The sequence below is a fragment of the Aquarana catesbeiana genome, linkage group LG05 (genome assembly GCF_042186555.1).
Source record: "Aquarana catesbeiana isolate 2022-GZ linkage group LG05, ASM4218655v1, whole genome shotgun sequence".
NCBI classification, from domain to species: Eukaryota; Metazoa; Chordata; class Amphibia; order Anura; family Ranidae; genus Aquarana; species Aquarana catesbeiana.
The window spans coordinates 568,998,566-569,025,223 of NC_133328.1; the positions used below are offsets into that span (position 1 = coordinate 568,998,566).

The 26,658-nt window shown below is 42.1% G+C and overlaps 2 protein-coding genes across 2 annotated transcripts in view; one reads left to right on the forward strand and one right to left on the reverse strand.

Annotated features, from left to right (window-relative positions):
* Positions 1-4,467, reverse strand: part of INTS8 (integrator complex subunit 8) — a gene marked incomplete in the record, with an annotated part of 103,768 nt that extends 99,301 nt beyond the window's left edge. The window contains 1 exon segment of the mRNA XM_073631993.1: positions 4,184-4,467.
* Positions 4,268-26,658, forward strand: part of NDUFAF6 (NADH:ubiquinone oxidoreductase complex assembly factor 6) — a 106,164-nt gene continuing 83,773 nt past the window's right edge. The window contains exons 1-4 of the mRNA XM_073631995.1: positions 4,268-4,482; positions 11,095-11,194; positions 14,271-14,393; positions 17,720-17,776. Of these exons, the coding sequence (XP_073488096.1) occupies positions 4,382-4,482; positions 11,095-11,194; positions 14,271-14,393; positions 17,720-17,776 (381 nt within the window). The 5' untranslated portion in view covers positions 4,268-4,381. The remainder of the gene's footprint in view (positions 4,483-11,094; positions 11,195-14,270; positions 14,394-17,719; positions 17,777-26,658) is intronic.

Consider the following 26,658-nt stretch of genomic DNA (forward strand, 5'->3'; position numbering starts at 1 on the left):
TTTTCTGTTCTGTTTCTGGCAGAAACATCGGCTGGGATGCTGACATCGCTGGATTTCAGGACAGGTAAGTGTCCTAATATTAAAAGTCAGTAGCTACAGTATGCGTAGCTGCTGACTTTTAATTTTTGGAGGGGGGAGGGCAGAACTCCACTTTAACTAACAACAAAGCTTTATTTACAACAATAATTTACTTCTAAATAAATTGTTCCCCATGCTGCACTTAGTGTGGTGTGCCTTGTTCTTCTTTTACATTTTTAAAATGGAGCTGCAGGTAAACAGTTAACATATGATGTCTTAAAGTGGATGTAAACCCATTGCTTAAACAGTTACATTCCCAGCATGTGACAGTTACATTCATGGCACGTGCTGGGAATGCAACTGCCACATTACCCAGAGCCCCTTAACAGCAGTAAATCATAAAGTGGAAATAAACCCATCCATTTAATAAATTAAAAAAAACAGTTACATTCCTGGAATGCCGGTATTGCCAACTGTCACATTTGCTTGTGTTCTCAACCAAATTGCCAAACTGCAAAGGAAGGAGGAGCAACGTAATCTTATAATGTCTCAACCAAATCTATTAACCCACTACTATACCCAGTAATAGAAATTGATACATAACCTGTGCAGTGCATAAACAATTTCTATAAAAACAAAGTGTCTAAAAGTAAAACACCTAAGTGTAAAAAATAATTGGTTAGCAATGAATCAATAAAGTACAAATATTACAAAGTGCAAATGATCTGTGCTACAAAAAGTGCTCAGTGAGTGTAGAGGTAAAAATCTACTATGCGTCCATAAAGTGCTAAAAATTAAATGGATTTATGAAAAAAATAAATAAATAATCAAACATTTCCAGGAAGGAAAATCTCCATAGCATAAAAACTTTTAAAATGACTTATTTATTAGGAACACTCACATGTTACAAATGTCAACCCTTTGTAATAATCTGTGCCAATAGTCTTTGGCTGCAATGAACAACTTACGAGTGCAAACCCAGCAAGCGTGATGATCCCTGCGTCCTAGCCCCGCTCTACTAGTTTCATCATTCGACGCCCTCACGGAGCGGGGCTCCCTGTTGCTTTCAACGGGTGTAACATCAACCCAGTCATGTGAATGTAAGCACCCCACAACCATGTAAAATGCACGTAGTTGAATCACGTCATCTGACACGTCCATACATCACTTCCGGGTTCACGGACCTCATCAATTTTGCGTTCCAGGCTGGTACGCTCTTCTGGTTCCGGCCAGCTCTGAGAACATACGCTGTCCAGCTGAGTCACCAGGCTGGTCATCCAGGGCGATCTGCAGTTCTATCCCTTGCAATTCACCAGGACGCCTTTATCGATGTTACCCCAGACCGTACAGTGACCATGGACTCTACTACTACCATCCTTTTATTTGCCTGATTCTCACTAACATTATGCGAGTAGCCATTTGGCTCTTTTTACTTTGTTCCCCACATGCTGCACTTAGTTTGGCGCGCCTTGTTCTTCTTTTACTTATTTTCCAGAGTTTGCTTTAACTCCCAAGGGAGCTGCCGCTGGTGCAAAAAACTGACCCCATTCATCAATTGCTGGGAATATCATTTATTAGTATTATTATACATTTTTCATCAACTATTATCCAAGCTAGACTGTTGCTATTATTGATATATTATTTGGTTGGTTCTTGCGCCATTTTTTCCTTTTCCATAAAAAAAAAAAAAAAAAAAAAATGTAAATACCTTATATAACTATCAATTTTTTTTTTTTTTTTAACAATTATCACAAAAGTTCTATTTGTTACAAGCTATATCTTTATCTAAATTCTCGTTTGTGATCAGAGCCTTCATACTATTGCCACTCTAACTGGCTCCTGGAATCTCCCAGAAGTGTAAGCATGGTTTGAGGTTACAGTGTAACTATGGCCAAAATCAAAAATGACATATAATACATGGCCTGTTAGTAGCATTACCACGACAGTCTTTGTTTTTCGAAGGCCCCTGTAACTTACTTTTATTACCTGGTGATCTGGCCTGTAAGTCTATTCTTCAACATCCATTACCAACCCAAACTGTCCACTGACTTGTATATTACATCGATCAGCCATAACTTTTATGACCAGCCACCTAATATTCAGTAGATCCCACTTTTAGTGTCAAAATAGCCCCTTTTGTCAACACAACAGCTCTGACCCGTCAAGACATGGACACCACTAGACATCTGAAGGTATGACGTGATTTCTGGCACCGAGCCATCAGTAGCAGATCCCTGAAATATGTTACCCCTAACATTTCATATTCCTGATATGTGCCTGTTGTACCATTTACTGCTATGAAGAAGTCTCCTGTTCTCTTTGCATGGCTTCCTTTGTGTGAAATCCTTGGGCGTTACTGCCAGTCACTCTGAATTTCTATTAAAAACTGACCACACTAAGCATGAGAGCATAGAGTGGCCAGTGTTCTGGCTGTACTGGGAACTCAACCTGTTCTCCTCCAATGATCAGACTTGTTCGGCCCATGTATGCATGGAATGCGTTAAGATTTAAAAAAAAACTTCCGCCTTTAGAACCACTTAAAGTCCTGTAAGTTGCAAGGTGGGGCCTTCGTGGATCGGACTTGCTCTTCCAGCAAATCCCACAGATGCTTAATGGATTGAGAGCTGGAGAATTTGGAGGAAAAGTCAACACCTTGAAGTCATTGTTGCGTTCCTCAAACCATTCTTGAACCATTTTTGCTGTGTGGCAAGGTGCATTATCCTGCTGAAAGAGGCCACTCCCATCAGAGAATACCATTTCCATGCAGGTGTGTACATGGCCAGCAACAATGTTTAGGTAGCAAGTAACATCCACATGATTGGCAGGACCTAGGTTTCCCAGCAGAACATTGCTTGGAGCACACTGACTCCGCCGGCTTGCCTTCTTCCCATACTGCATCCCGGTGCCATCTCTTCCCTAGGTAAGTCACACACACGCTCCCGGCCATCCACATGATGTAAAAGAAAACAGGAGTCATCAGACCAGGTCACCTCCTTCCATTGCTATGTGGTCCAGTTCTGATGCTCATGTGCCCATTGTAGGGGTTTTTGGCTGTGGACACGGGTCTGAATGGGCACAATGACTGGTGTGCAGCTACACAGTCCCATATAAAACAAACTGCAATGCATTGTGTATTCGGACATCTCTCCATCAGAACCAGCATTTACATTTTTAGCAATTTAGCTCCAGTAGCTCATCTATTGGATTGGACTACACAGGCCAACCTTCTCTGTCCATGTGCATCAATAAGCCTTGGTCACCCACGACCCTGTCGCTGGTTTGCCAGTTCTCCTTCCTTGGACGACTTTTGGTTGGTCCTGACCGCTGCAGACTGGGAACATCCCATAAGAGCTGCAGTTTGAGTTGCTCTGACCCAGTCATCTGACCTTTACAATGTGGCCCTTGTTAAAGTCACTCCAATCCATAGGTGTGCGCACACCCTAATCACCCTGTGCAGATTCCCCCTGCTGATTGGCTGCACAGAAAGGGACTGGGAAATCTCCGTCCTCCGTTCCCTTTCTCTGTCCCAAAAGTGAGACATCGGCGGTCTGTTTAGAGCCCTGACATTTCACCAAAGCCCCCCAATGGGGATCCAAAAAAAAAAAAAAAAAAATGTATATAATTTATTGAAAAAAAAAAAAATCTATCTATCTATCTATCTATATATATAAAAAATAAATAAAATGAAATTTTAAAAAGTAATAATAAAAATAAAACTACTAACTTCAATCTCTGCCCTACTGAAACCAACCTCGACACTGTCCATTGCCCTACTGATAGATATATATATATATATATATATATATATATATATAACACATGCATTGTTTTTTTGTGCTTTGGGGCACACACCCTAATGCAATAGGCACCTATGTTCAAATCCTTACACTTCCTTGCAACATCAACTTCAGGGACATGTTCACTTGCTGCCTAATACATCCCACCCACGTTCACACGCCATTGTTATGAGATAATGAATGTTATCCACTTTAGCTGTCAGTGGACATAATGTTATGGCTGATCGGTGTATGTGTGTTGTTGGGATCATTGTACTCCCACCCCCCCTTCGCCTCAGAAGGACCGCTGTTTGTACACAGGGAATGGATGGGAATTAGTACACACACACCCCGCCCGCGTCCGGTGGAAGCCCCTCCCGGACACTCACCGGCTCCGCACACCGTGAGATGAAAAGAAGAATGTATGGAGACGGTCCGGCGCCCGTGAAATGCGTCACTTCGTGTCACATGACCACAACACAGGCTGTGGATGATGACGTAGAGGAGTGCGGTCTGAACTTTTCCCCCAATGAGGGGCTGAGCTGAAGTGGTGAAGCCCCGCCCCCGGCTGCCGGGGTGACTTTGTCATGGCAGTGCGGGCAATGCTACGCTTCCAGTCACCTATGTACCCTGGGAACAGTCGGGGGAAGAGCGGCAAGGCGGCCTCCTACTGTGCCGAGCTGGTCAGGTAGTGTGAGGGGAGGGACAGCATAGCTGAGCTCACTTGTGTACAAACACCATAGGGGGGGACTGGAGCAGGTGAGGTGTGCATGGCAAGAACCAATCAGCTTCTAGATTTCATTATCAAAGCTTTCGGAAGATGGAAGCTGATTGGTTGCCATGCACAGCTGCTCCAGTTTTAGTCAATTCCACCCAATAGAAATCCTCATTGCAATCCTTCTTCCCTGTGGACCACTATATAGAGAATGCTCTGTCAGATACTTGGTATGGTTGTCCATCAGGCTGCATTCACACCTGAGCTGGCATCATAGAAACACAACCCGTAGTGCTACCTTCTGCCCGCATCTCCACAAAGCACATCACCATAGTGGTGCCATTTTTTCTTAATAGTGCTCCAAATGTGGGTAACAGTTGTGAAATTTGTTGTGTGCTTTCCGCATGACAAAACACACGTTGCCAAACCCGCGTGGCTCGGTGCCACGAATGATACTTGAGCTTCTTTGGTGCACAACAGGCAGCTAGGGTTGCCACCTGTCCGGGTTTCAGTCCCCCTGAAACCCGGACACATTATTCAGACAGGATTGTGGCTCAGAGCAGGGCCTGACTGAATGGTGAGGGGGCATTATTTGTGCTGCATTACTATTGTCTTTGGAGCCCCCAAAGGTGTCCCAGGTCTGTTATCCTGTATAGGGTATACTAAAAAAAAAGTGTCACAAAACGCTTAGTGTGAATGCAGCCTTATGGCTCGTTTACGGGGGCTGCCGGAGGGGCAATAAAAGTGTGTGGTTGAGCCATGGTTTTACCACTCTCCTACTACTCACCTAGACTAGGGCAAGTAAGCACACAGGGCAGTACACGTGTCATGGCTGCTGCAAACATTAAACAGCATGTGGCATTTGATTGGCGGCACTGCCCGCAAACCTGTTCTAGTAAATCGCCTCAGCGCCGCCAGTGTCCACTGCAGTTTGCCTTTTCAGAGGGGCGGCAAGGGCCTGTGAATGAACCTTTACCCTGGTGTGGGTGCGTTTCTTGTAGGGCAGCCTATTGATTTCAATGGCCTGTCCTACCCATAAGAAACATGGAGAAAAGAAGTCCGTGACACTTTTGTAGAAAATTGTGCTGTATTGAACCACATACTGCGTTTTGGCATGTGACTGCAAATATGTGCCACGGAGTTCTAGGTGTTTTATCAACTCCCCCCCGCGTTCATCATCACTTCCTGTATTCTTGTTGCTGCTGTGTTTTTTTTTTTTCCCCAGCAGTGCAAATACCTTATTTTTTTTCTTTTATTCCTCCACTTCCGAACGTCATGTCCACCCGCCCATTGGCTCCTGCAATATGAGTGTCATCAATCCCAGAAGTCAATGCACCTCTGCCACTTGTAGCATCGTGGTATGAGTGTGCCGCGTTTTGTAGGTTTTTTTTTGCATGTATGAGGTCAGGAGGTGCATGCTGGGTAGCCAGCGGCGCCGTATCCCGGCACAAGATAGCAGTGGTCTTCAGCTGCTCACACTGAAGATGGGAGCGTGCCACAGGGGACTGTAAAGTACCTTTTTTAAACTAAATTACATTTCCAAACCTACATTTTCTAATAATGCCAACTGATGTAGGATTAAGTGCTAACAACATGGGGGGTGTTTAAATAGGGAAACAAACAAAAAAACGCTGGAACTCCTTTTTAAGAGCAACGCGTTTCTGAGCGTGTCAGCAAAGTGTGAGATTTTCAGCACATTCTTGAAACACATAGATGTGAAGCAAACCTTTAGAGCTGAAGTGCACTCATGTGTTGCGGTGCACACGTTACATGTGTTAGCACATTGCAGTGCAGTTCATTAAGTGGTGCCTCAATGTGTCTCTGACATGCAGTGCAGCACATGGTAAGGCAATACTGTGCGTTGTGGTGCACCGTGTTGTAAAAAAAATGATGCATGTATAATTTTTTGGTCCATTTTGGTGTGTTGGCAGCTCATTATAGGCTGCCTAAATGCAAGTTAAAGCAACACACCAGAATGGACAGGTATGAATGGGTCCTCAGTCTCTTCCCAACCCCCCCATCAAGTATCTTATACTCCACTCGTCCAAACTGCTGCTAGATCCACCGCTGTGAAGGTCCATTTATTTCTATGAAAAGGACGCAAGTCATAAATTCCAATAAAAAAGTTGCTCTGCATACCAATTACCGCAGAAACAAGGGATTGACCAGAGTGTGCAGCAGCATGAATCTCACTGGAGTACAGACAGAGGAGTATAAGAGTTTGGGGTATATAACTTAAAGTGGTGCTTTACCCATAACAACTTGATGAAAAATAATGTTCTTTAGCCAGAGGCATACATTCCACATAATAATTATGCTACCAAAATGAGTGTGTGCTGTAAATTGCCTCCAGCATTGTTTGTTTCTGCTTGCAGGAGGCTGCCATTTTGCTGAAGCCCAGAGCCCCTGAACAGCAGTAAATCATAAAGCGGAACTAAACCCATCGATTTATCATTTTCAATTTTCATTCCTGGAATGGTGGGATTGCTAACTGTCACATTTGCTTGTGTTCTCAACCAAACTGTCAAACCATCAAATGGCTGGTCTCATAACTGATCACATGTGCAGCACCATGGCAATTGCAGATCAAACAGAAGCAGCTTCCTTGGTTGTAAAGTGTAGGAGGGCTTAAAGGAGAAGTCCAGCCTGAGCTTTTTAGGCTAGGCTTCTCCTATGGGTCACAGGAGTGCAATTCGTTTTGCTCTCCTGTGACCCATTTTCAGCGGAGAACGGTCCGCTCTCTGCTGACGTCACTGGAATCAGTCGAGGCACCGTGTCATCATGACTTATAAACTCTGGATCCGCCAGCTGCCTGGACTGATGGCAAGCTCAGCGAGCCGCTGAGACAGCCGCTCCCCGCCCCTCCACAGCTCAGCGCTTCAGTGAGGAAGGAGCAGAGCAGGAGAGATGCTGACTGACAGGCAGCAGCTCTCTTCTCGGGAGGTGAGAGAACTGAGCCATCGGCGATGTTCGATGGCTCGGTTCTCATTGAAGAGGTGGCGGGGGACAAATGTAGCATCGGTCTTTAAGGCTGTCAGCAGATTAGCCTCTACAAACTTGGCAGCGCCTAACAATAGAGAGTAAATGAGCATGTGCAGAGTAGGGTGAGAGAGTGTATTATTGTATTATAAACAGTATAGGTGCTTATTTTTAATGTTTTACAAGGGGCCAGTATAAAGTCATCTTACAGGACTTAAAGTATAAAGGCAAAACTTTTACTTTAGTTTTGGATAGAGTGTAGAGGGATTAGGACACTTGTCAGTCTGTGTCCCAGTTAAGGAGATTCACTCTCTCTAGTTGTTCTGTTTACCATTATCATTGAAAGTAAAAGAAAATCACACATTTTGGGTTGTCCCCAGAGAAGTAATAGAGGGGAAATCTTCCAATGGGGACACTAGTTCTGGTGGCCTGGAATTACTTTACTTTCCTTTACTTTGCAGGGATTTCCTCCCACTTCCTGTTTGGCTATGGGGCAGGAAGTGAAGGTAAATCTCCCCAATGGGGCACAGATGGCAAAAAATAAATCAACCAGGGTTATAACCTTCCTTTACTCTATCCAAAATGGGGGGGGGGGGGGGAGTTCTGGAAACCGTCCAAGAGTCACGCTAAATCAGTATTTACAATGCTCATTTTTATAAAAGACTAATGCAGTGTGCTTTGCCAGACTATAAGAGAGGGGCTGGCAGGGACCATTTAGAAATTTTTATTATAGTAATGGCGTCAGGGGGCGGATAAAGAGCCTCACAGACACAGAGATGACAGGCAGAGAGGAGGGGGTGAGGGGAGAGAGAGGAGAGCTGAGATCAGGGCTGCGTATAACGGAGGGATGCACACTGACCACAGTGGTCAGGGCTCAGCAACCCTGACCACCGTGGTCAGTACAGCCCGGGGGATACAGGAAGTGGCAGTTTCAGGCTGTTTTTTTTTTTTTTTTTTACAGTTTAGAAGGGGGCAGATTACACAGCACAAGCACTGTGCTGTTTAATCTGCTTTAAGGGACCAGGAAATATATATTTTTTTTGGGGGGGGGGGGGGGGTCAACAAACACTTTCATTTTCTGACTAACGTTCCATTTTAAAGTGGTTTAAAACTCTACAAAGAATGGATAGAGGAGAAACCAAGGGCACCAGCATTCCAATAGATATCCCAAACCAAAAGTACGGTATGTCAAGAATGACTTTTGAGATGCTGACATATAGATACATATATAAAAACAGATCATTTTATTGATACAACAATTTGTATACAGTAAAGAAGACATTAATTAAACATCCAGTGGGATACATAGTTCCAGAAAGATCAATGACCTCATATACATAAATTAACCAAGCTCCTATAAATTTCTTATATGGCAGCTTGAAAAAGTCATCTCAACATGTTTCACCTTTTTGGCTTCATCAGGAGATTTTCTATTACAATAAGCAGCTGTATTGAAGAGATAACACACATTACTGAGCAAAAGTTTTAGGCAGGTGTGAAGAAATGCTGTAAAGTATGAAGATGGTGGAGCTCTGCTTGATTAGAGCTGGGTGGGCAGCCATATCGGTACACCCACATTGAACAACAAAATGACTCCTGTCACTTCACTGCCACAGTGTGAGAAGGACACCAGGGGGCCCAACTACTCCTACTACACAGTGGCGTCGTTTTGGGGGTGCGGCCTGCACCTGGGTAACACCCGCCAGAGGGGTGACACCCAGGGCCTGCTGTCGGATTGCCTCCTCTGCTCATTAACACAGCGGAGCAGGAGGCAGAATGAGAAAACTTCTGTACAGCTGGGAGAGAGACACAGCAGCGCTTACTAAAGGGCAGGGAACTGCCAGAGTGAACTTTCCAAGTTTACTAGCAGGTGATTGGTTCCTAGGTGGTCCTAGGAACCAATCGCCAGCTTGTTATTATGAAAAATTAACTCCAGCAGCCCCCACCATCTATTCAGCACTGCTATGTTTCCCACTCTGCATGCCCAAGTTAAGGTAGGAAGGGGCAGAGTTGCAGGGGGGCTGTTTAATGTAAAGGGGGCTGTGCCATTTAGTGTTTACTGTTCTAAATAAATACTGTTGTTGTCTGCTGTGTTCAGACTTTGCTACATGCAGAGATTATCCTTCCCTTTTTTCTTTTTTTTTAAAGAGCGGATAAAATAAAAATGGAGTTCTTCTAACTGCCTAAATTTTTCGATGAAAACCATGGGCAGTAATCGTGATGCATCCTGGAATCAAAGCGAATAATTGATAGGATAATCCGAATCTAATCGAATTGTGAGAAGAGTGAAGATGCGCACCTCTAGATTAGAGTCAGGTGTATGATTAACCAGTTATTCCAAGCAGTTGTCAATGATCATCAATTTTATATGTAGGTTGGTAGGAACAGCTAGTGGAAGGTGTTTTTTTATTTTTGTTTACCTCAATGCAGAGAATACATTAGGGTAAAAAAAACCTTATGATTTTAGAACCACTTTAGGGTGGGGGCTGGCTGTATTGTGCTGGCAGACCTCATTATCAGCTGTAAACCAAATATGTATATTGTTATTTAACAAACTGAGCACAACAAAATAAACATTCCCCAGTAAACTATTTGTTAAAATTTTTACTCCAGCACTTTCAATTCACAACACAACGTTCAATGATGGCATTCCTGCTCTCTCAGTGCTGCTTCCCTGATTTTCCATTCTTCTCCATTTTTCCATTATTCTTCTGAAAGGGTTTACAGTGGACAGTGCAGTCTCTATGCCAGTTTGTTAGCATGGGGGAGTGCCTTGCCATTCTAGGCTACAGGGCTTTGTAGCTATTAATGCACAAAGTCTAAGGAATTGCATCTCTAGTCCAGCTCTTCTCAATGGGTGCGCTACGGCACCCTGGGGATCATTCTGGGTCAGTTGGGGGTGCCATGCTGCCCTCTGTAATTGTGCACAGTGGCATGCATTTCAATGGCACAGGCGAGCCGACTGTCAGCACCATGGAAATGCATGGGGATAATCCATGGCAACCTCAGCATTCAGAAGAGGAGGGAAGTCCATCTTTTTCTTGACTTTCTCTGATACCCGGTCACTGCCAGGCTGCCACAGCTGTGCTGTTGTGAACATTGGAATGTAGGTGTCTTATGTGAAAGGGGGAGAGGGGCCGAGGTCTCCTATGTGAAAGTACAACCTAGCAGCTCCCTCCGGACTGGGAAAACCTTGAACAGTACTAAAAACCATACTGAAAGCGCACAGTGTGAAATCCTATTAGAAGGCAGACTTACACATTTTGGGTAGCCCTGAAGAGGAGGTACGCCCTTGAAATGCGCAAACCATTATGCACAATTGATGCACCGATTACATTCTAGTGTATGGAGTCGATAGTTGGATATGTGTGCCTTTTAGTCTGAGCAAGCTTCCACATGAATGGATCTAATGATACACCAGGTACCTCTTTGAGTACAAGATATAGCTTGTAATAAACATTTATTGAGGATTTCACACAATGCCAGTGCGCTTTCTGCTTTTTACTATTCCTCTACATCACAGACGAGGGGTGTTTGTGCATGCATAGCATACCTAGATTAACCTGTTAACCCCACACAAAAATGTTTTTGTTTTTTTTTTTGCAGGAAACGGGACTATGAAGGATTTTTATGTACATTGCTGCTACCTCCAGAATCCCAAAATTCTGTACTTGCTCTGCGAGCCTTTAATGTAGAACTTTCACAGGTAGGTATTCTAAAACTCTAGTAAATGATCTTTGTGTTCTGTATTAAATCTTGTCCACATGCCATCGACATAATGCACAATAACCTCCAACAAGTTTGGTACAAGTCCTGTACATTGCCTCTTTTGTGAGCACCCTCTCTTCAGCACTAGTTTCATGTTAATGTTTCCATCGTGATGTGCTCACATCTTCTTCCAAGTAGCAGATGCAGACTACTCGTGGCTTCCTTGCATCATCTGTCCCCCTATGCTGCTTGCTTGTTGTGCCTATCTACCTTTTATAGGTCACTGGTGAGCAGGTTAGTGAAGATGTAATTGGGTGTAATGCTAAAATGAACACTTGGCCTGTGTTCATGCACGGACACTTATTTATTTTCTCCCCATGTTTTGTCACTTTCACTTTGGTATGTGTTTTGTTTCTCCATAAGATGAAGGGTGTGAGTCCCCGGGCTTGCCCTGACATCTAAAAAGAAAATTTGCATAAAGCTGTGAGGGTCCTGGTGACCCAAAGTAATCTGGGTATCCTTGCTGGTGTAACTTTTCACTCTCCTCTCCACTTCCTTCTCTCCCACTTTCTTTTATTTAATGCCCTTTGGAAGGAAAAAACTGCGCTCAGTCAAAAAATTAAATAAACCAACATTGATAAAACAAATGATAAAATATAGAAAATAAGAATAAAAATCCATATAATGTAGTCCGATAAGCAGCAGCTTATTGTGTGATTTGCACAAATAAGAATATAGTAAATGGAAGCTGCGCTACTTGATGGGAAAGTTCAAACAATCGCTTGCAGATACAAATAAATTATATGATAACAGTCCAATCTTTAGTGTGGATCAGACACCAGAGTGAGCTAGGTCAAACAGAACGTGCCACCACCTTAAGAAAAACCTGCTTACCAGCTGGCAAGCAAAGTCGGGCCGATGGCTTAAACCCAGCCAGGGCCTTTGCTTGTGTGGAAAATCATCACGTAAGCTGGAAACTGGATGGCTGCATAGATGATCCAAAATGCTCCTGACACATACCACTTGGATCAGAGGCCCAATAACCCAGACATAAATAAAGGAAAGAAACCATCCATAGCGTAATATTGCCTCAACAAATATTTAATGAATAAAGTATTGCACTTACATTTTAAAAGATTAAAAAATCGCGTTACGGTAACAGAGCCGGCCGGCTGTAAACAATAACCCGTCCTCCTAGCGTGATTGCGTGGTGACGTCAGCACGTATCCTCCTCCATAATGCCCTTTGTTTGTCACTTTTTGTATTTTTTTTGTTTGTACACGTTTTTGCACATGTGACTGGTAGGGTGTAGGTCCTCGGGCCTGCCCTGAAAGTCTTGGAAAGGGGTGGACATGGCCTTCTGGCTTGGTTTGCCCTCTCTCATGGGGTCTCCCTTCGGGGGAGCCCCACCAAGTACTTGGGTGGGTCTGTTTCGGCAGACCCTCCAGAGAAAGGGGGCCGTCTGGTTTCGGCCAGATGGACCAAGTGTAAAGTACCCCAGTCCCCGTCTGAAACCTCACACCCCGGGGATCAGGGCAAGGCCCTCTGATTTTTTTACGTTTTTGTGTTTCACTCTTTATGAGTGTGCACGTTTTTTTGGCACCGGGTGAAGTTGTTGAGTGTGTTTCACATGCCATGGGCTTTAAAAAATAAAATAAAAAATCCTTGCTGGTGTAACTGGATGGATGTTGAGCCCATGCTAATATAAAGGAATTCCATAAAAGCTGTGAGGGTCCTGGTGGCCCGAAGCTATCTGGTAAGTGGCCCCCGTACTATAGGTGGTGCTGCACATCTGTATAAAAGGAGCACTTTGAAATAAAAAGAGCATGGTTCACAATTGCACAGGTGGTGATATAAAGGAATTGTAAAAAGGACTGTTATTGCTTCAGTAGAACACAGGACATTGTCTCACTGCTATCAAAAGCACGGATTTGTTTTATTGTATATTATGTTATTTTTAATTCACTTGGTTGTTTTTTGATTATTTAAGTGGACACATGTATAAAAATGTATGGTGTTAATTGTAATAGCCAGCGCCTCAGCATATAAAATCTTATGTTTTTTTTGGTCTTTCATCAAAATTGATGGCAGCAGGTTGATACAAGAGCAGGCGGTACACATAACGCCATTTTAAGTTTTTCATTTAACTTCCAAAGCCATCCATCCATTTATCCTGAGCTACATCACAAACCTCATCTCAAAAACATCACCCAAACCATCCACTTCGCTCCTCCCAAAACCTCATGCCCTCTAGCTCTCCCATGCTCACATTCAGGGCTTCTTCCGAGCCTCCCTTTTGCTCTGGAATGCCCTAACCCAATGTGTTTGGCTATCTTCTACTTCCTGAAAACTCATCTCTTTAGGTAAGTCTGTCCTGCCTCAACCTAATATCTGTACTTTTTGCTTTCTCCATCAACTCATCCCCACAGTTATTACCTTTTTTGTATCACTTACCGCTTCCATTTAGATTGTAAGCTCTCATTAGCAGGGTCCTCCTAAACCTTCTTGTCTTGTATTCTGTTGTAACTATTCTGTCCCTATTTTGTAAAGCACTGTCCAAGCGCTCAGTTCTATATAAACTCTGTGTAATAATATTAAAGTGGTTCTAAAGCCTAAATATTTTTTAATACCTTGCATTAAGGTAAAACGTATTAAGGCATCAGTATCTCTCCCCCCCCCCCCCATCCCCTGTCGTTGGCTCCCACTGTCGTCAATCAAAGCTAGTGGCAAGGGGCAGGATCAAGTCCTGCTGTCTGTGTCAATAGACGCAGACCGTGAAGCTCAGGAGCGAGCCTGCACAAGTTCCCCCATAGAAAGTGGCTTTCTGTGGGGGCACCCGCTGGAGGTTAGGAGCCAGGAGCACTGACAGGGAACCCGAGACGAGGAGGTTTGGGCAGAGAAGGTAAGTATAAACTTGTTATCTTTATAAAAAAATAAAATAAAACTTTACAACCACTCTCAGGCTTTTATCAAGTAACCAGACCTTTATTGGATTATTAAGCATGGCCTAAGGAGAAGTGATCTTTATAGAATCCCTTGTGTTTTTTTTTTTTTTTTTGTTTGTTTTTTGCAAGGTGAAGGACTCTGTATCTCAGAAGAACCTGGGTCTGATGCGGATGCAGTTCTGGAGGGACATTCTTCAAGACATATACCAAGAGAATCCTCCACATCACCCTGTGGCTCTGGAATTAGCTAAGGTTTCCCTTGTTTGTTTAGCAAATGTGAATTAATTGAAAAATTAATTATTTTCCTTTTTGCGTGGGAAGTGTTACTGTATATAAACATAAAATAGAAATCTAACTCTTGGTGAAAACTGAATGTGACTTCTAAAGTGCAACAGTGAAGTACTTAAAATTGTCTAAACTCCAAAGTCCACTGCTTATGACTTCTTGAAGTGCAATAGTGAAATGTCCTGTGCAAATAAGCAAGACTATAAAAAAAAAAAAAAAAACTCACAAAGTGCTTGATGGATACATAAAGTGCAATAGTCATGATCACTAAAATCAATAGTAGTGAAAATGTGATTGTCCCAATCTCGATCGTGCAAACAACACAGGTGTGGTGGGTCCTTCAAGCACCTTGTGAGTTTTTTTTTTTTTTTTTTTTATAGTCTTGTTTATTTGCACAGGACATTTCACTATTGCACTTCAAGGAGTCATAAGCAGTGGACTTTGGAGTTTAGACAATTTTAAGTACTTCACTGTTGCACTTTAGAAGTCACATTCAGTTTACACCAAGAGTTGGACTTCTATTTTATGTTTGAATTCATTTGTATTATTTCATTATATGTATATTGCGCAGTTTATTTGTAACAGCGCAGCACCATTCATTAGCACTTATAATTTTGGTTCTGGAGTCGCCTATCGGTGCTCGCAGCAGTTACACTTCTATCTATTTATATTTACCTTTACCTTAGTGATAGCGCGTCAATTTACGCAGCGCTTTACATATACATTGTACATTCACATCAGTCCCTACCCTCAAGGAGCTTACAATCTAAGGTCCCTAACTCACATTCATACATACCAGGGACAATTTAGACAGGATCCAATTAACCTACCAGCATGTCTTTGGAGTGTGGGAGGAAACCGGAGTACCCGGAGGAAACCCACGCAGGCACAGGGAGAACATGCAAACTCCAGGCAGGTAGTGTCGTGGTTGGGATTTGAACCAGCGACCCTTCTTACTGCTAGGCGAAAGTGCTACCCACTGCACCACTGTGCCGCCCAACTAGTTACTGTATATAGCCCTGATGCACAACCCACAGTCCAGGGATCGAATGAGGCATTTTTGCACTTTTTGTGTGGCCCTTGGGGGCCCCTGCAGACACTAATCTGTTCATAGTATCTGACGGTTTCCTGCAGCATGTCCACAGTACACGATTATCTCTTGTAATATATCTGCAGTCTCTGACCATCTCTTGTAATATGTCTGCAGTCTCTGACCATCTCCTGTAATATGTCTGCAGTCTCTGACCATCTCCTGTAATATGTCTGCAGTCTCTAACCATCTCCTGTACCATGTCTGCAGTCTCTGACCATCTTCTGTACCATGTCTGCAGTCTCTGACCATCTTCTGTACCATGTCCGCAGTCTCTGAAAATCTTCTGTACCATGTCCGCAGTCTCTGACCATCTTCTGTACCATGTCCGCAGTCTCTGACCATCTTCTGTACCATGTCCGCAGTCTCTGACCATCTTCTGTACCATGTCCGCAGTCTCTGACCATCTTCTGTACCATGTCTGCAGTCTCTGACCATCTTCTGTACCATGTCTGCAGTCTCTGACCATCTTCTGTACCATGTCTGCAGTCTCTGACCATCTTCTGTACCATGTCTGCAGTCTCTGACCATCTTCTGTACCATGTCTGCAGTCTCTGACCATCTTCTGTACCATGTCTGCAGTCTCTGACCATCTTCTGTACCATGTCTGCAGTCTCTGACCATCTTCTGTACCATGTCTGCAGTCTCTGACCATCTTCTGTACCATGTCTGCAGTCTCTGACCATCTTCTGTACCATGTCTGCAGTCTCTGACCATCTTCTGTACCATGTCTGCAGTCTCTGACCATCTTCTGTACCATGTCTGCAGTCTCTGACCATCTTCTGTACCATGTCTGCAGTCTCTGACCATCTTCTGTACCATGTCTGCAGTCTCTGACCATCTTCTGTACCATGTCTGCAGTCTCTGACCATCTTCTGTACCATGTCCGCAGTCTCTGACCATCTTCTGTACCATGTCCGCAGTCTCTGACCATCTTCTGTACCATGTCTGCAGTCTCTGACCATCTTCTGTACCATGTCTGCAGTCTCTGACCATCTTCTGTACCATGTCTGCAGTCTCTGACCATCTTCTGTACCATGTCTGCAGTCTCTGACCATCTCCTGTACCATGTCTGCAGTCTCTGACCATCTCCTGAAGCTTGTCTGTAGTCTTTTGATCTTTTCCTGGGCAGTGTCTGCTGTCTCTGAATATCTCTTTTATCATGTCTGCAATCTCTGAACATCTCCTGTATTATCTCCAGTCTCTGACCATCTCATGCCCATAGTCTTTGACTATATCCTGTTGTGTGTCTGCCGTCTCTGACACTAAATATTTGCTGAATTTTATGTACAACCCTTTGGTGATAATGAGGGCCACACTTGAGGACCCCATATCATGAAAGTTAGACCACCACTGGTATATAGTATGACTACATACATATCCAACATATTCATGTTCAATAGTCAGATCAGGGCAGTAATGGGAGGCACAGTTGATTGAAATACAGTAGGTAAAGGAGTTTATCAATTTATTGTTGGACTAGGATGGAATATGGTGATGTCTGCTGACACTCATTCTTTGGATGTGCAGAGATAATGAAGGACTAGATCATTTATGGACATCTTTCTGTTTGCATAGGATTGATGCTAAGAGCAGCTATTGCTGTCCAGTATACAAAGCTATCATCTGTATGACTGCCTAATTGGTACGATCCCCTCTTGTTGATTAATATACATTGCAAGGATTTTAACAAACATTGTTGCAGATTCTTACCTGTTTCTGCTCTGAAGGAATAGCTGTTTGTTAGATCATGTTTTGTACAAAGTGAATCTGAATGGGAGTGACTTTTTCATTAAGAATCAGCTGATGCAATTGCAGAGTTCTAATGAGGGAAATTGCCAGGTCTGCGTCCCTTTTAATAAGTATCAACCCTTTTGGAGTACCTCACCAAAAATGAAATTACAATATGGATTATACAACAATTGTATATGCTATCATTATTTTAATTTGCTATTTCTCTTTCCCAAAAAATTGGAATTACCCTTTTAAAGGAGGCCTGTACTTGAGAAAAATAAAAAGTCTGTGATTGCTGTGATAGTGTTGCATTATCCTGTATATTCTCATAGAATGTAGTGAAGTACAATAAGCTAAGTTAGGGTCTTTGAAGCAAGTTTTGTTGTCAAATGCCCAAGAATTGCATAATTTAATGAGCTTATAGAGAATACTAAAATCTTCATATGTTTATCTTATTTTCTGTGCACAGGCTGTGCAGAGACACAAACTGACAAAGCGATGGCTGACCAGAATCATTGATGACAGAGTGAGTATTTTATTACAGGCATTATTATATAATTACAGGCATAATTATTATAATTTATATTACTTTACAGATATTTATATAGTGGTAACAATTTACACAACGCTTCACCTACTGTACATTCACATCAGTCCCTGCCCTCAAGGCTTACAGTAGAGTTTAAGTTGTGGAAGTAGAGGTTAGTTGTGCTGTTCTGTCTGGCATTGGGGTCTAGGCCACAAGACTGAATGTACTTAAAAATCCTTTGATGGGTTAAACAGCTCCCATATACATCTCTCAACTGTATATTAAAAGATACGTATGGGAATAGCAAAACATACTCGCCTAGGTGGATGCAGCACTGATCCCAGCTGCAGCTGTCCCTTTCCATCTCTACACTGAGAACACCATTGATCGCTCAGTTCTCCCTCGCCTCTCACTGGAGAGCTGAGCTATTGAGACAGTGGTAGTGGCTTGCTGAGAGGATGAGCCAGGTGCTGGTCCAGACATCTGGGTGGATCCCAAAAGTCGGGATCTTTCCAGAGCTTGGAATGACTGAGTGATGTCAGCGATAGCAGACTTTAGCCCACTGTCAGCTGAAAACGGGTCTCAGAAGTGGAGAATGAATGGTTTTTTTTTTTTAACTCTTCAAAACCAGCATGTTTCTTCATTTCCAACAAATAGTGGCAAACATTAGATCACCTTGGGATATTTGCTTTCCAAACAGGGATCATATTTGGAGTTTTCCTACTGTCTTTGCATTTTTATTTGATATGTTTTATGACAGAAAGTAGAGCTGCATGATTAATTGTTAAAAAAATCACAATCTCCATTCAAACCCCCTCACGATATTCATCCGGCAATTCCAGGATTCATAGGCAACAAGTGCAGAGCAGTTCTCTGCTCAGAGCCATCAAAGAAAAAAAAAAGCTGGCAAAGTTTATCACAACATTGCTCAGAGCTGAGATAAAAAGAAACATTGTATCATTTGGTTCTTTTAGATCAAAAGGATGAACTTCGGTCTGCAAATGAGGTCCGTTTAACCACTTGCCGACTGGCCACAGTACATATACTGTGGCAGGTCGGCTCTATTGTGCAAAACGGCGTACCTGTACGTAGTTTTGTGTAATGGATACTGTGAGCGCGCCTGTGGGTCCGGCGGACGGGGTGTCCACTGGCAACCCATGATCGATCTACAGAGAGTAACAAACAGGGATCTGCCTATGTAAACAAGGCGGATCCCCGTTCTGACAGGGGACAACATGGAGATCTGCTGTTCCTAGTGATCAGGAACAGCGATCTCTGTGTTGTCCCAGTGAGCCCATCCCCCACACAGTTAGAACACACCCAGAGAACACAGTTAAAGTGGTGTTCCGGCCGAAATTATACTTTTTAAATAAAAATACCCCTATAATACACAAGCTTAATGTATTCTAGTAAAGTTAGTCTGTAAACTAAGGTCTGTTTTGTTCGTTTATAGCAGTAGTTTGTTATTTTATAAACTTACAGTAGGCCGTGGCCATCTTAAGTGTGGGCATCTGAATCCAGACTGTATTTCTTCCTGGATCTCATCCTTGCAGATCTCGCACATGCTCAGTGCAGCACAAGCAGTGTAATAGGCTTCAGGTCAGGATTCCATAGCAACGGCAGTTTCAGAGGAAGTTGCCCCTTCCCAGAAGGCATTGCAAACAGGAAATGATGCGATGGGCCGCGGCCAAGGAGGAGGAAGTGAAAAATGAATACAGCAGATATACAGTAGGTGCTGACAAAAAAAAATTAAAAATATCCAATTTGTTTACAGTGCACAGTTTAGTGAGGGATGCTGAAGAGTTGTAAAAGTGGGTGGAACTCCACTTTAACCCCTTGATCGCCCTAGTGTTAACCCCTTCCCTGCCAGTGTAATTTATACATTGATCAGTGCATTTATTTTAGCACTGATCACTGTAATAATGTCACTGGTCCCCAAAAAGTGTTACTTGGGTTCAGATTTGTCCGCTGCAATGTCGCAGTCCCACTAAAAATCGCAGATCGCCACTGTCAGAATGTTGATACTGAAATAATAAAATAGTATTGTAATTATGAAAATATGCAAATCTTTGATTTGGGAGATTTACAATTTTCTACCAATACTAACAAGAAATTCAAGTTCGTTTATCTGTGGTATTTTGAAAACAAGTGATACAAATGATGTTGTTCAAAAATATATATTTATTAACTAAAAATACAGTGCAAATTAAATATCAGGTATATTTTGTGATAATACAAATAAATGGATATACTTCTACATATCAAAGATAAAAGGTAATATAGATAATATTATTCACATTTCTATTATTCAAGTTCTTACAATAAAATGCCACATTTCAATTCTTGAATAACTGGGTACATTTTAGACTTGGTAACTTGTGAATAGCTTGCGTGATTTCACAGGCTTGTGTAAACAATTATGTTTACATTAACACTATGATGTGATCTCTTCTCAAAACAAACAGACCTTCTAAGTTAAACTTTATACATGCACAGACAAAATGTCATATGGTGCACAGCTTAATAATCCAATAAGATTTATGGTAAATTTAGAGTGAATCTATTTTACACATATATCATAATAAAACCATTGTACCGATATTGGCTTTAGCTTTATAAAGACAAACAAAACTGTGTGTGTCTTTTAATATTTGGAATATAATTATTTCATACTGCAGTTAAAAATAATACAACTCCAATTTGCTTTGCCATACATTTAAATGGTCTTAGTAATGTATATGCTAAAACAATTCAATTACCAAAAAGATATACATTGGAAAGGTTAATACTTTACCAGAATTTTAAGAATTCTGTAGTTTTGAGAAGCAAAATCCCAAAAGAGACTTCTTTCCACCTTAGAGATAGACACGTCCAGCCATCCTCAGAGCTCCTCCAGATCTTCCCATAGCTCTCCTCCCATAGCTCTTCTTTCCTGCTATCTGTCTCTCCTTTTTATCTCACCCCAAAAGTGGGTGTGTGTCTCATGATTATGTAATTGATGATGTCATATGACGATGGAGTTTATATGTTACCTTGACAACCAAGACCAACGCCATTTTGAATAATTACCAATTTCAGTCTCTTAGGGGCGGTGTTGGATCAGAAATTACTTTTAATGTGATTGACATAACCTTCTGACCTTGACTTAGCAAAACATCACTAATTGTCTAATGGTTGACAATCAAGTGTCAATATCCCCAGCCTTCCTGGCGCTTCTTAAAATATATGTGTATGAGAAAATATACCACACACAATTAACTGGGGTTGTAAATGCCATGAAAGTGTAATCAGGATTCTTACGATAATAAGCCTACCAGTTAGTCATGAATGGTGTGTGTGTGTGTGTGTGTGTGTGTATATATATGTATGTGTGTATATATATATAATATATAACAGGTTTATATAATGTTACCTAATAAAGATACATTGTAAAGATGTATTAAAGAAACATTATTATTTAAAATAGATCATTTGTGGATAAGCCATTTTTGTTACGTGGTTTGTTCTAAAAATACTATTTAGTTTTGCAGGCTGTGTAAGTTTGTAGCAACTCCCCTTATCTATAAGTGTCAAAGACAAAAGATATATAACCTGTGATACTGGTATGTTTACACAGTCTCAAGACATAAAGCAACTTTTGCAACAATGCCTATTCCTGGGCTATGAACTCTGATTCAACTTTAGAGCCAAAATGGCTCCTCTCATGTTCATTTGAAAAATCTACAATATAAAGGCCTATATATATGAATATAAATTCTTTTAACCCCAAATGTGCTGACACCACCAATTACCAGTAAAAACATAACTAAAAAAAAAAAAGTCCATAAATCTATCCCCTATTTTGTAGATGCCATAAGTTTTGCGCAAACCAATCAATTTACAGTGGGGCAAAAAAGTATTTAGTCAGCCACCAATAGTGCAAGTTCTCCCACTTAAAAAGATGAGAGAGGCCTGTAATTGTCATCATAGGTATACCTCAACTATGAGAGACAAAATGTGGAAACAAATCCAGACAATCACATTGTCTGATTTTTGAAAGAATTTATTATGGTGGAAAATAAGTATTTTGTCAATATCAAAAGTTCATCTCAATACTTTTTTATATATCCTTTGTTGGCAATGACAGAGGTCAAATGTTTTCTGTAAGTCTTCACAAGGTTGTCACACACTGTTGCTGGTATGTTGGCTCATTCCTCCATGCAGATCTCCTCTAGAGCAGTGATGTTTTGGGGCTGTCCCTGGGCAACACGGACTTTCAACTCCCTCCAGAGGTTTTCTATGGGGTTGAGATCTGGAGACTGGCTAGGCCACTCCAGGACCTTGAAATGCTTCTTACGAAGCCACTCCTTCGTTGCCCGGGCGGTGTGTTTGGGATCATTGTCATGCTGAAAGACCCAGCCACATTTCATCTTCAATGCCCTTGCTGATGGGAGGAGGTTTGCACTCAAAATCTCACGATACATGGCCCCATTCATTTTTTCATGTACACTGATCAGTCATCCTGTTCCCTTTGCAGAGAAACAGCCCCAAAGCATGATGTTGCCACCCCCATGATTCACAGTAGGTATGGTGTTCTTTGGTTGCAACTCAGCATTCTCTCTCCTCCAAACATGACGAGTTGTGTTTCTACCAAACAGTTCTACTTTGGTTTCATCTGACCATATGACATTCTCCCAATCCTCTTCTGGATCATCCAAATGCTCTCTAGCAAACCTCAGACGGGCCCGGACATGTACTGGCTTAAGCAGGGAGACACGTCTGGCACTGCAGGATCTGAGTCCCTGGCGGCGTAGTGTGTTACTGATGGTAGCCTTTGTTACGTTGGTCCCAGCTCTCTGCAGGTCATTCACTAGGTCCCCCCCGTGTGGTTCTGGGATTTTTGCTCACCGTTCTTGTGATCATTTTGAGCCCACAGGGTGAGATCTTGGTCTTGTATGTCTTCCATTTTCTAACTATTGCTCCCACAGTTGATTTCTTCACACCAAGCTGCTTGCCTATTGCAGATTCAGTCTTCCCAGCCTGGTGCAGGTCTACAATTTTGTTTCTGGTGTCCTTCGACAGCTCTTTGGTCTTCACCATAGTGGAGTTTGGAGTGTGACTGTTTGAGGTTGTGGACAGATGTCTTTTATACTGATAACAAGTTCAAACAGTTGCCATTAATACAGGTAATGAGTGGAGGACAGAGGAGCCTCTTAAAGAAGAAGATACAGATTTGTGAGAGCCAGAAATCTTGCTTGTTTGTAGGTGACCAAATACTTATTTTCCACCATAATTTGAAAATAAATTCTTTCAAAAATCAGACAATGTGATTGTCTGGATTTGTTTCCACGTTTTTGTCTCTCATAGTTGAGGTATACCTATGATGACAATTACAGGGAGCTACGCTGTCGGATCCATTCAAAGAGCCAAAACAAAGGCTAAAGTGGATGGTACCCGATGCCTTGATACCGAAGAACAAGGTTTTGCCTGTAACGCTCCTCTTAGGAGAGCTGGGCCCTGAGATCCAGCACCTTGGTCACCTTGCTATACCACAGGTTTACTCTGGCAGGGCGCTATACATGGCCCAAGGCAGTGGACCCTACGTACAGTGGGGACCCCGTCCTTGAAGGTCTGGCATGACACCAACCTGCCGTGATGGGTAAAGATTGGATCGCTGTGATATTCCAGCAGTACCCTGCAGCGAGGAATGGTGAGTCTGCATTTGTTTGCAGTGTCTTTATTAAGAGAGCGATCTGACTGTCTGTTTCCCGGTGGCCACTGGGAGCAGTGTGCTGTTCTATCATGCTTGCACTCTGGCTCAGGCAGGCTGCTGTTTTTTCCCCAGCCACTAGAGGGCGCAGATTTTCTCCTAGCCTATTGTTGTAGGCAGGAAGAGGAAGGGCAGCCATTACCATGTGCTGACAGGTCGGACGGCCTTGGAGACAGAACAGTGGGCTGTGAGTGTGTGAGTGCCTATCTGAAGTGACTGCTCAGATACGGAAAACTATTGTTTGTGGCGCTTGTGGTCTCAGGATAGGGCAGATAGAGTCTAAATCAACTGTTTTACTGTTGATTCGTCAAGTTATTATTCAGGCTTGTGGTTTAAAGAAAAGGTTTTCTCCTTAGTGTGCACTTTACCAGGGCAGTAAGCGTTTCATGGGCGGTGCCTTAACAAGCCTTATGACCCAGATTTACAAGGCCGCTGCTTGGTCGTCTATACATATGTTCACTAATTTCTATCAGGTGAATGTAAGACGGCAAGAGGGTGCCGCTTTTGCTGCCATGTACTGCAGGCAGCAGTATAGTCCAATCAGTATAATAAAACACAGCTGGACTCAAATGAAGGTGTAGAACCATCTCAAGGATGATCAGAAGGAATAGACAGCACCTGAGTTAAATATATGTGTGTCACAGCAAAGGGTCTGAATACTTAGGACCATGTGATATTTTAGTTTTTTTCTTTTTTAATAAATCTGCAAAAAAGTCAAAGCAATTCTGTGTTTTTCTGTCAATATGGGGTGCTGTGTGTATATTAATGAGGAAAAAAATGAACTTAAATGATTTTAGCAAATGGCTGCAGTATAACAAAGAGTGAAAAATTTAAGGGGGTCTGAATACTTTCCGTCCCCACTGTAGATACTCCAAACACCTGGTGTTAGCACATCAATTATCCCGGCACCATGATTGTTATGGTGTTAGGATGATTGAAACGCAATATTTCTATTGCCTCAAAAGGTGTCTTCAATCTGTCCCTGCTCCTCAATGCTCGTCAGGTGGGGTAAGTATATATGGAGTGTAAGGAAAAAACGCACATAGCGTAATCCCGTATAAAAATCAATTTATTAAGTTAAAACAATGTGGTAAACTTACATTTAGAAATAGGCTATAGTATAAGTCATCCACGAGCGCCGAGCTTGTCTCCTGCCGTTAGTCTGTGACAGTATCCCGTGCTCCAATCCTGATGCGTATCATCACGTCACGTGACTTCCTCTGATGAAGTCACGTGACGTGACGATACGCATCAGGATTGGAGCACTGGATTGGAGGAAGTGAAGATTTCCCTTCACTTCCTGTCCCAAAGCCACAACAGAAAGTAATAGAAAATCTCTGGTTGGCAACAAGAACTAGTGACATTAGTAGATTTCCTCTCCACTCTTGTCCTAGTAATAATTCAAAATCTAGGATTTTCATTCTTTGTGATAAGTCACCAGGATAAATAGAGTGGGTGAAGTTAACCAACAGAAATAGACTAAATAGAAAAAAAAATAAAATAAATAGAGAAAATAAATACAGAGGGTGAAGGTAACCAACAGCAATAAAAACCTAACAGGTGTTCTAATCCCTCTCCACTGTATGCTAAAAATAGAAGTTTTGGCTGCTGTTGTGCTTTCAGAATAGCTGTGAAAACAAGATCAATGCTGCCACCTAGTGGTGTAAACATACAGAAACAAGAAATCATTATCACTAGATATAAATGAGACCGGGATGGAGGCGCATGAATACATGCTCTTCATTTAAAGTCCCAATTACGTTCCTTTTAATTTATTACTAGAAGTAAACGGAGGGTTCATTTATACAGACATTGGGATTCACCTGTCCAGTAATCTTAAAAAGTTGTCAGTACCTAGCTGTTTTCCCTCAATCCCTATTTAGACAGTAAGTTCTAAAATCTTTGGCATTTTTAATATCGTTACCCATGTGGCCAAATAGCCATATGTGCACCAGAATATTTTAAGTTCTTCTAATCTCCAGAGTCTTAAAAATAAAAAATTTCTGTTTCAAAGTCCTTAAAGTGGGCCTGTGCTAAAATGTTAGCTTAAAGTATAACTAAAGGCAAAACTTTTTTTTTTTTTGGATAGGGTGGAGAGGGATTAGAACACCTATTAGGTTTTTATTGCTGTCTTGTGTCCCTGTTAGGCTGGATTCACACCTATGCATTTTTAGTGCTTTTTGCATTTTGCAGATTTTCACTACAGAATGCGTTCCATAGGAAACCATGTTAAATGGACTGTAGTGCAAATCTGCAAAATGCAAAAAGCACAAAAAATGCATAGGTGTGAATCCAGCCTTAGGGAGATTCACCCTCTCTATTTGTCCCCTTTTACCATTATCATTAAAAGAAAAAGAAAATCAAACATTTTGGGTTGTCCCCAGAAAAACAATAGAGGGGAAATCTTCCAATGGGGACACTAATTCTGAAGACCTGGAATCCCCAAAAGATTCCCTTAATTTTCAGGGATTTTCTCTCACTTCCTGTTTGTGCTATGGGACAGGAAGTGAAGGTAAATATCCCCAATGGGACACAGACGGCAAAAAAAAAAAAGTTAATTAAATCTTAGAAGGGTAATAACCCTCCCTAATGTAGTTGCCTATAGTTCTGCTTTAACCACTTTAAGACCACAATACATATACTTATTCATACAATACATATATACCTCGTGGTTTACTGGGGCCATAGCTTCAGTATTGTTTTTCTTTTCAGTAGCCAATTCCCTTTCTGTTAAAAGCAATCCAAGCAGCTGATTAGCCACCAGATCGCTTTTAGAAGCAGTGGGAGGGGGCGTTCCCCCTCCTGCCCCACTCTCCAGTGTGCTTTTTTTTTTTCTTTTTTTTTTTTGGGCTCTTCCATCCCATTGGAGGTCCCAGGATTCGATCCAGCGGTTGCAGACAGTGAAAATACAGGTGGTCAGGGACCATAACCTCCCAGATCATCTCTATGGTCTTGGACAGGGGTCTCAAAGCTTTGTAAATAAAGGGCCAGTTTTTTTGTCCTTTAGACTTTAGGGGGGTCAGACTGCGGCCAGCGGGAGTGAAAAATTAAGTAAGTGAGTAAACATCACATTTGATATTGGATACAGAGCCATTTGTGTTTCTGGAAAGCATGAGATTAATTATTTTAT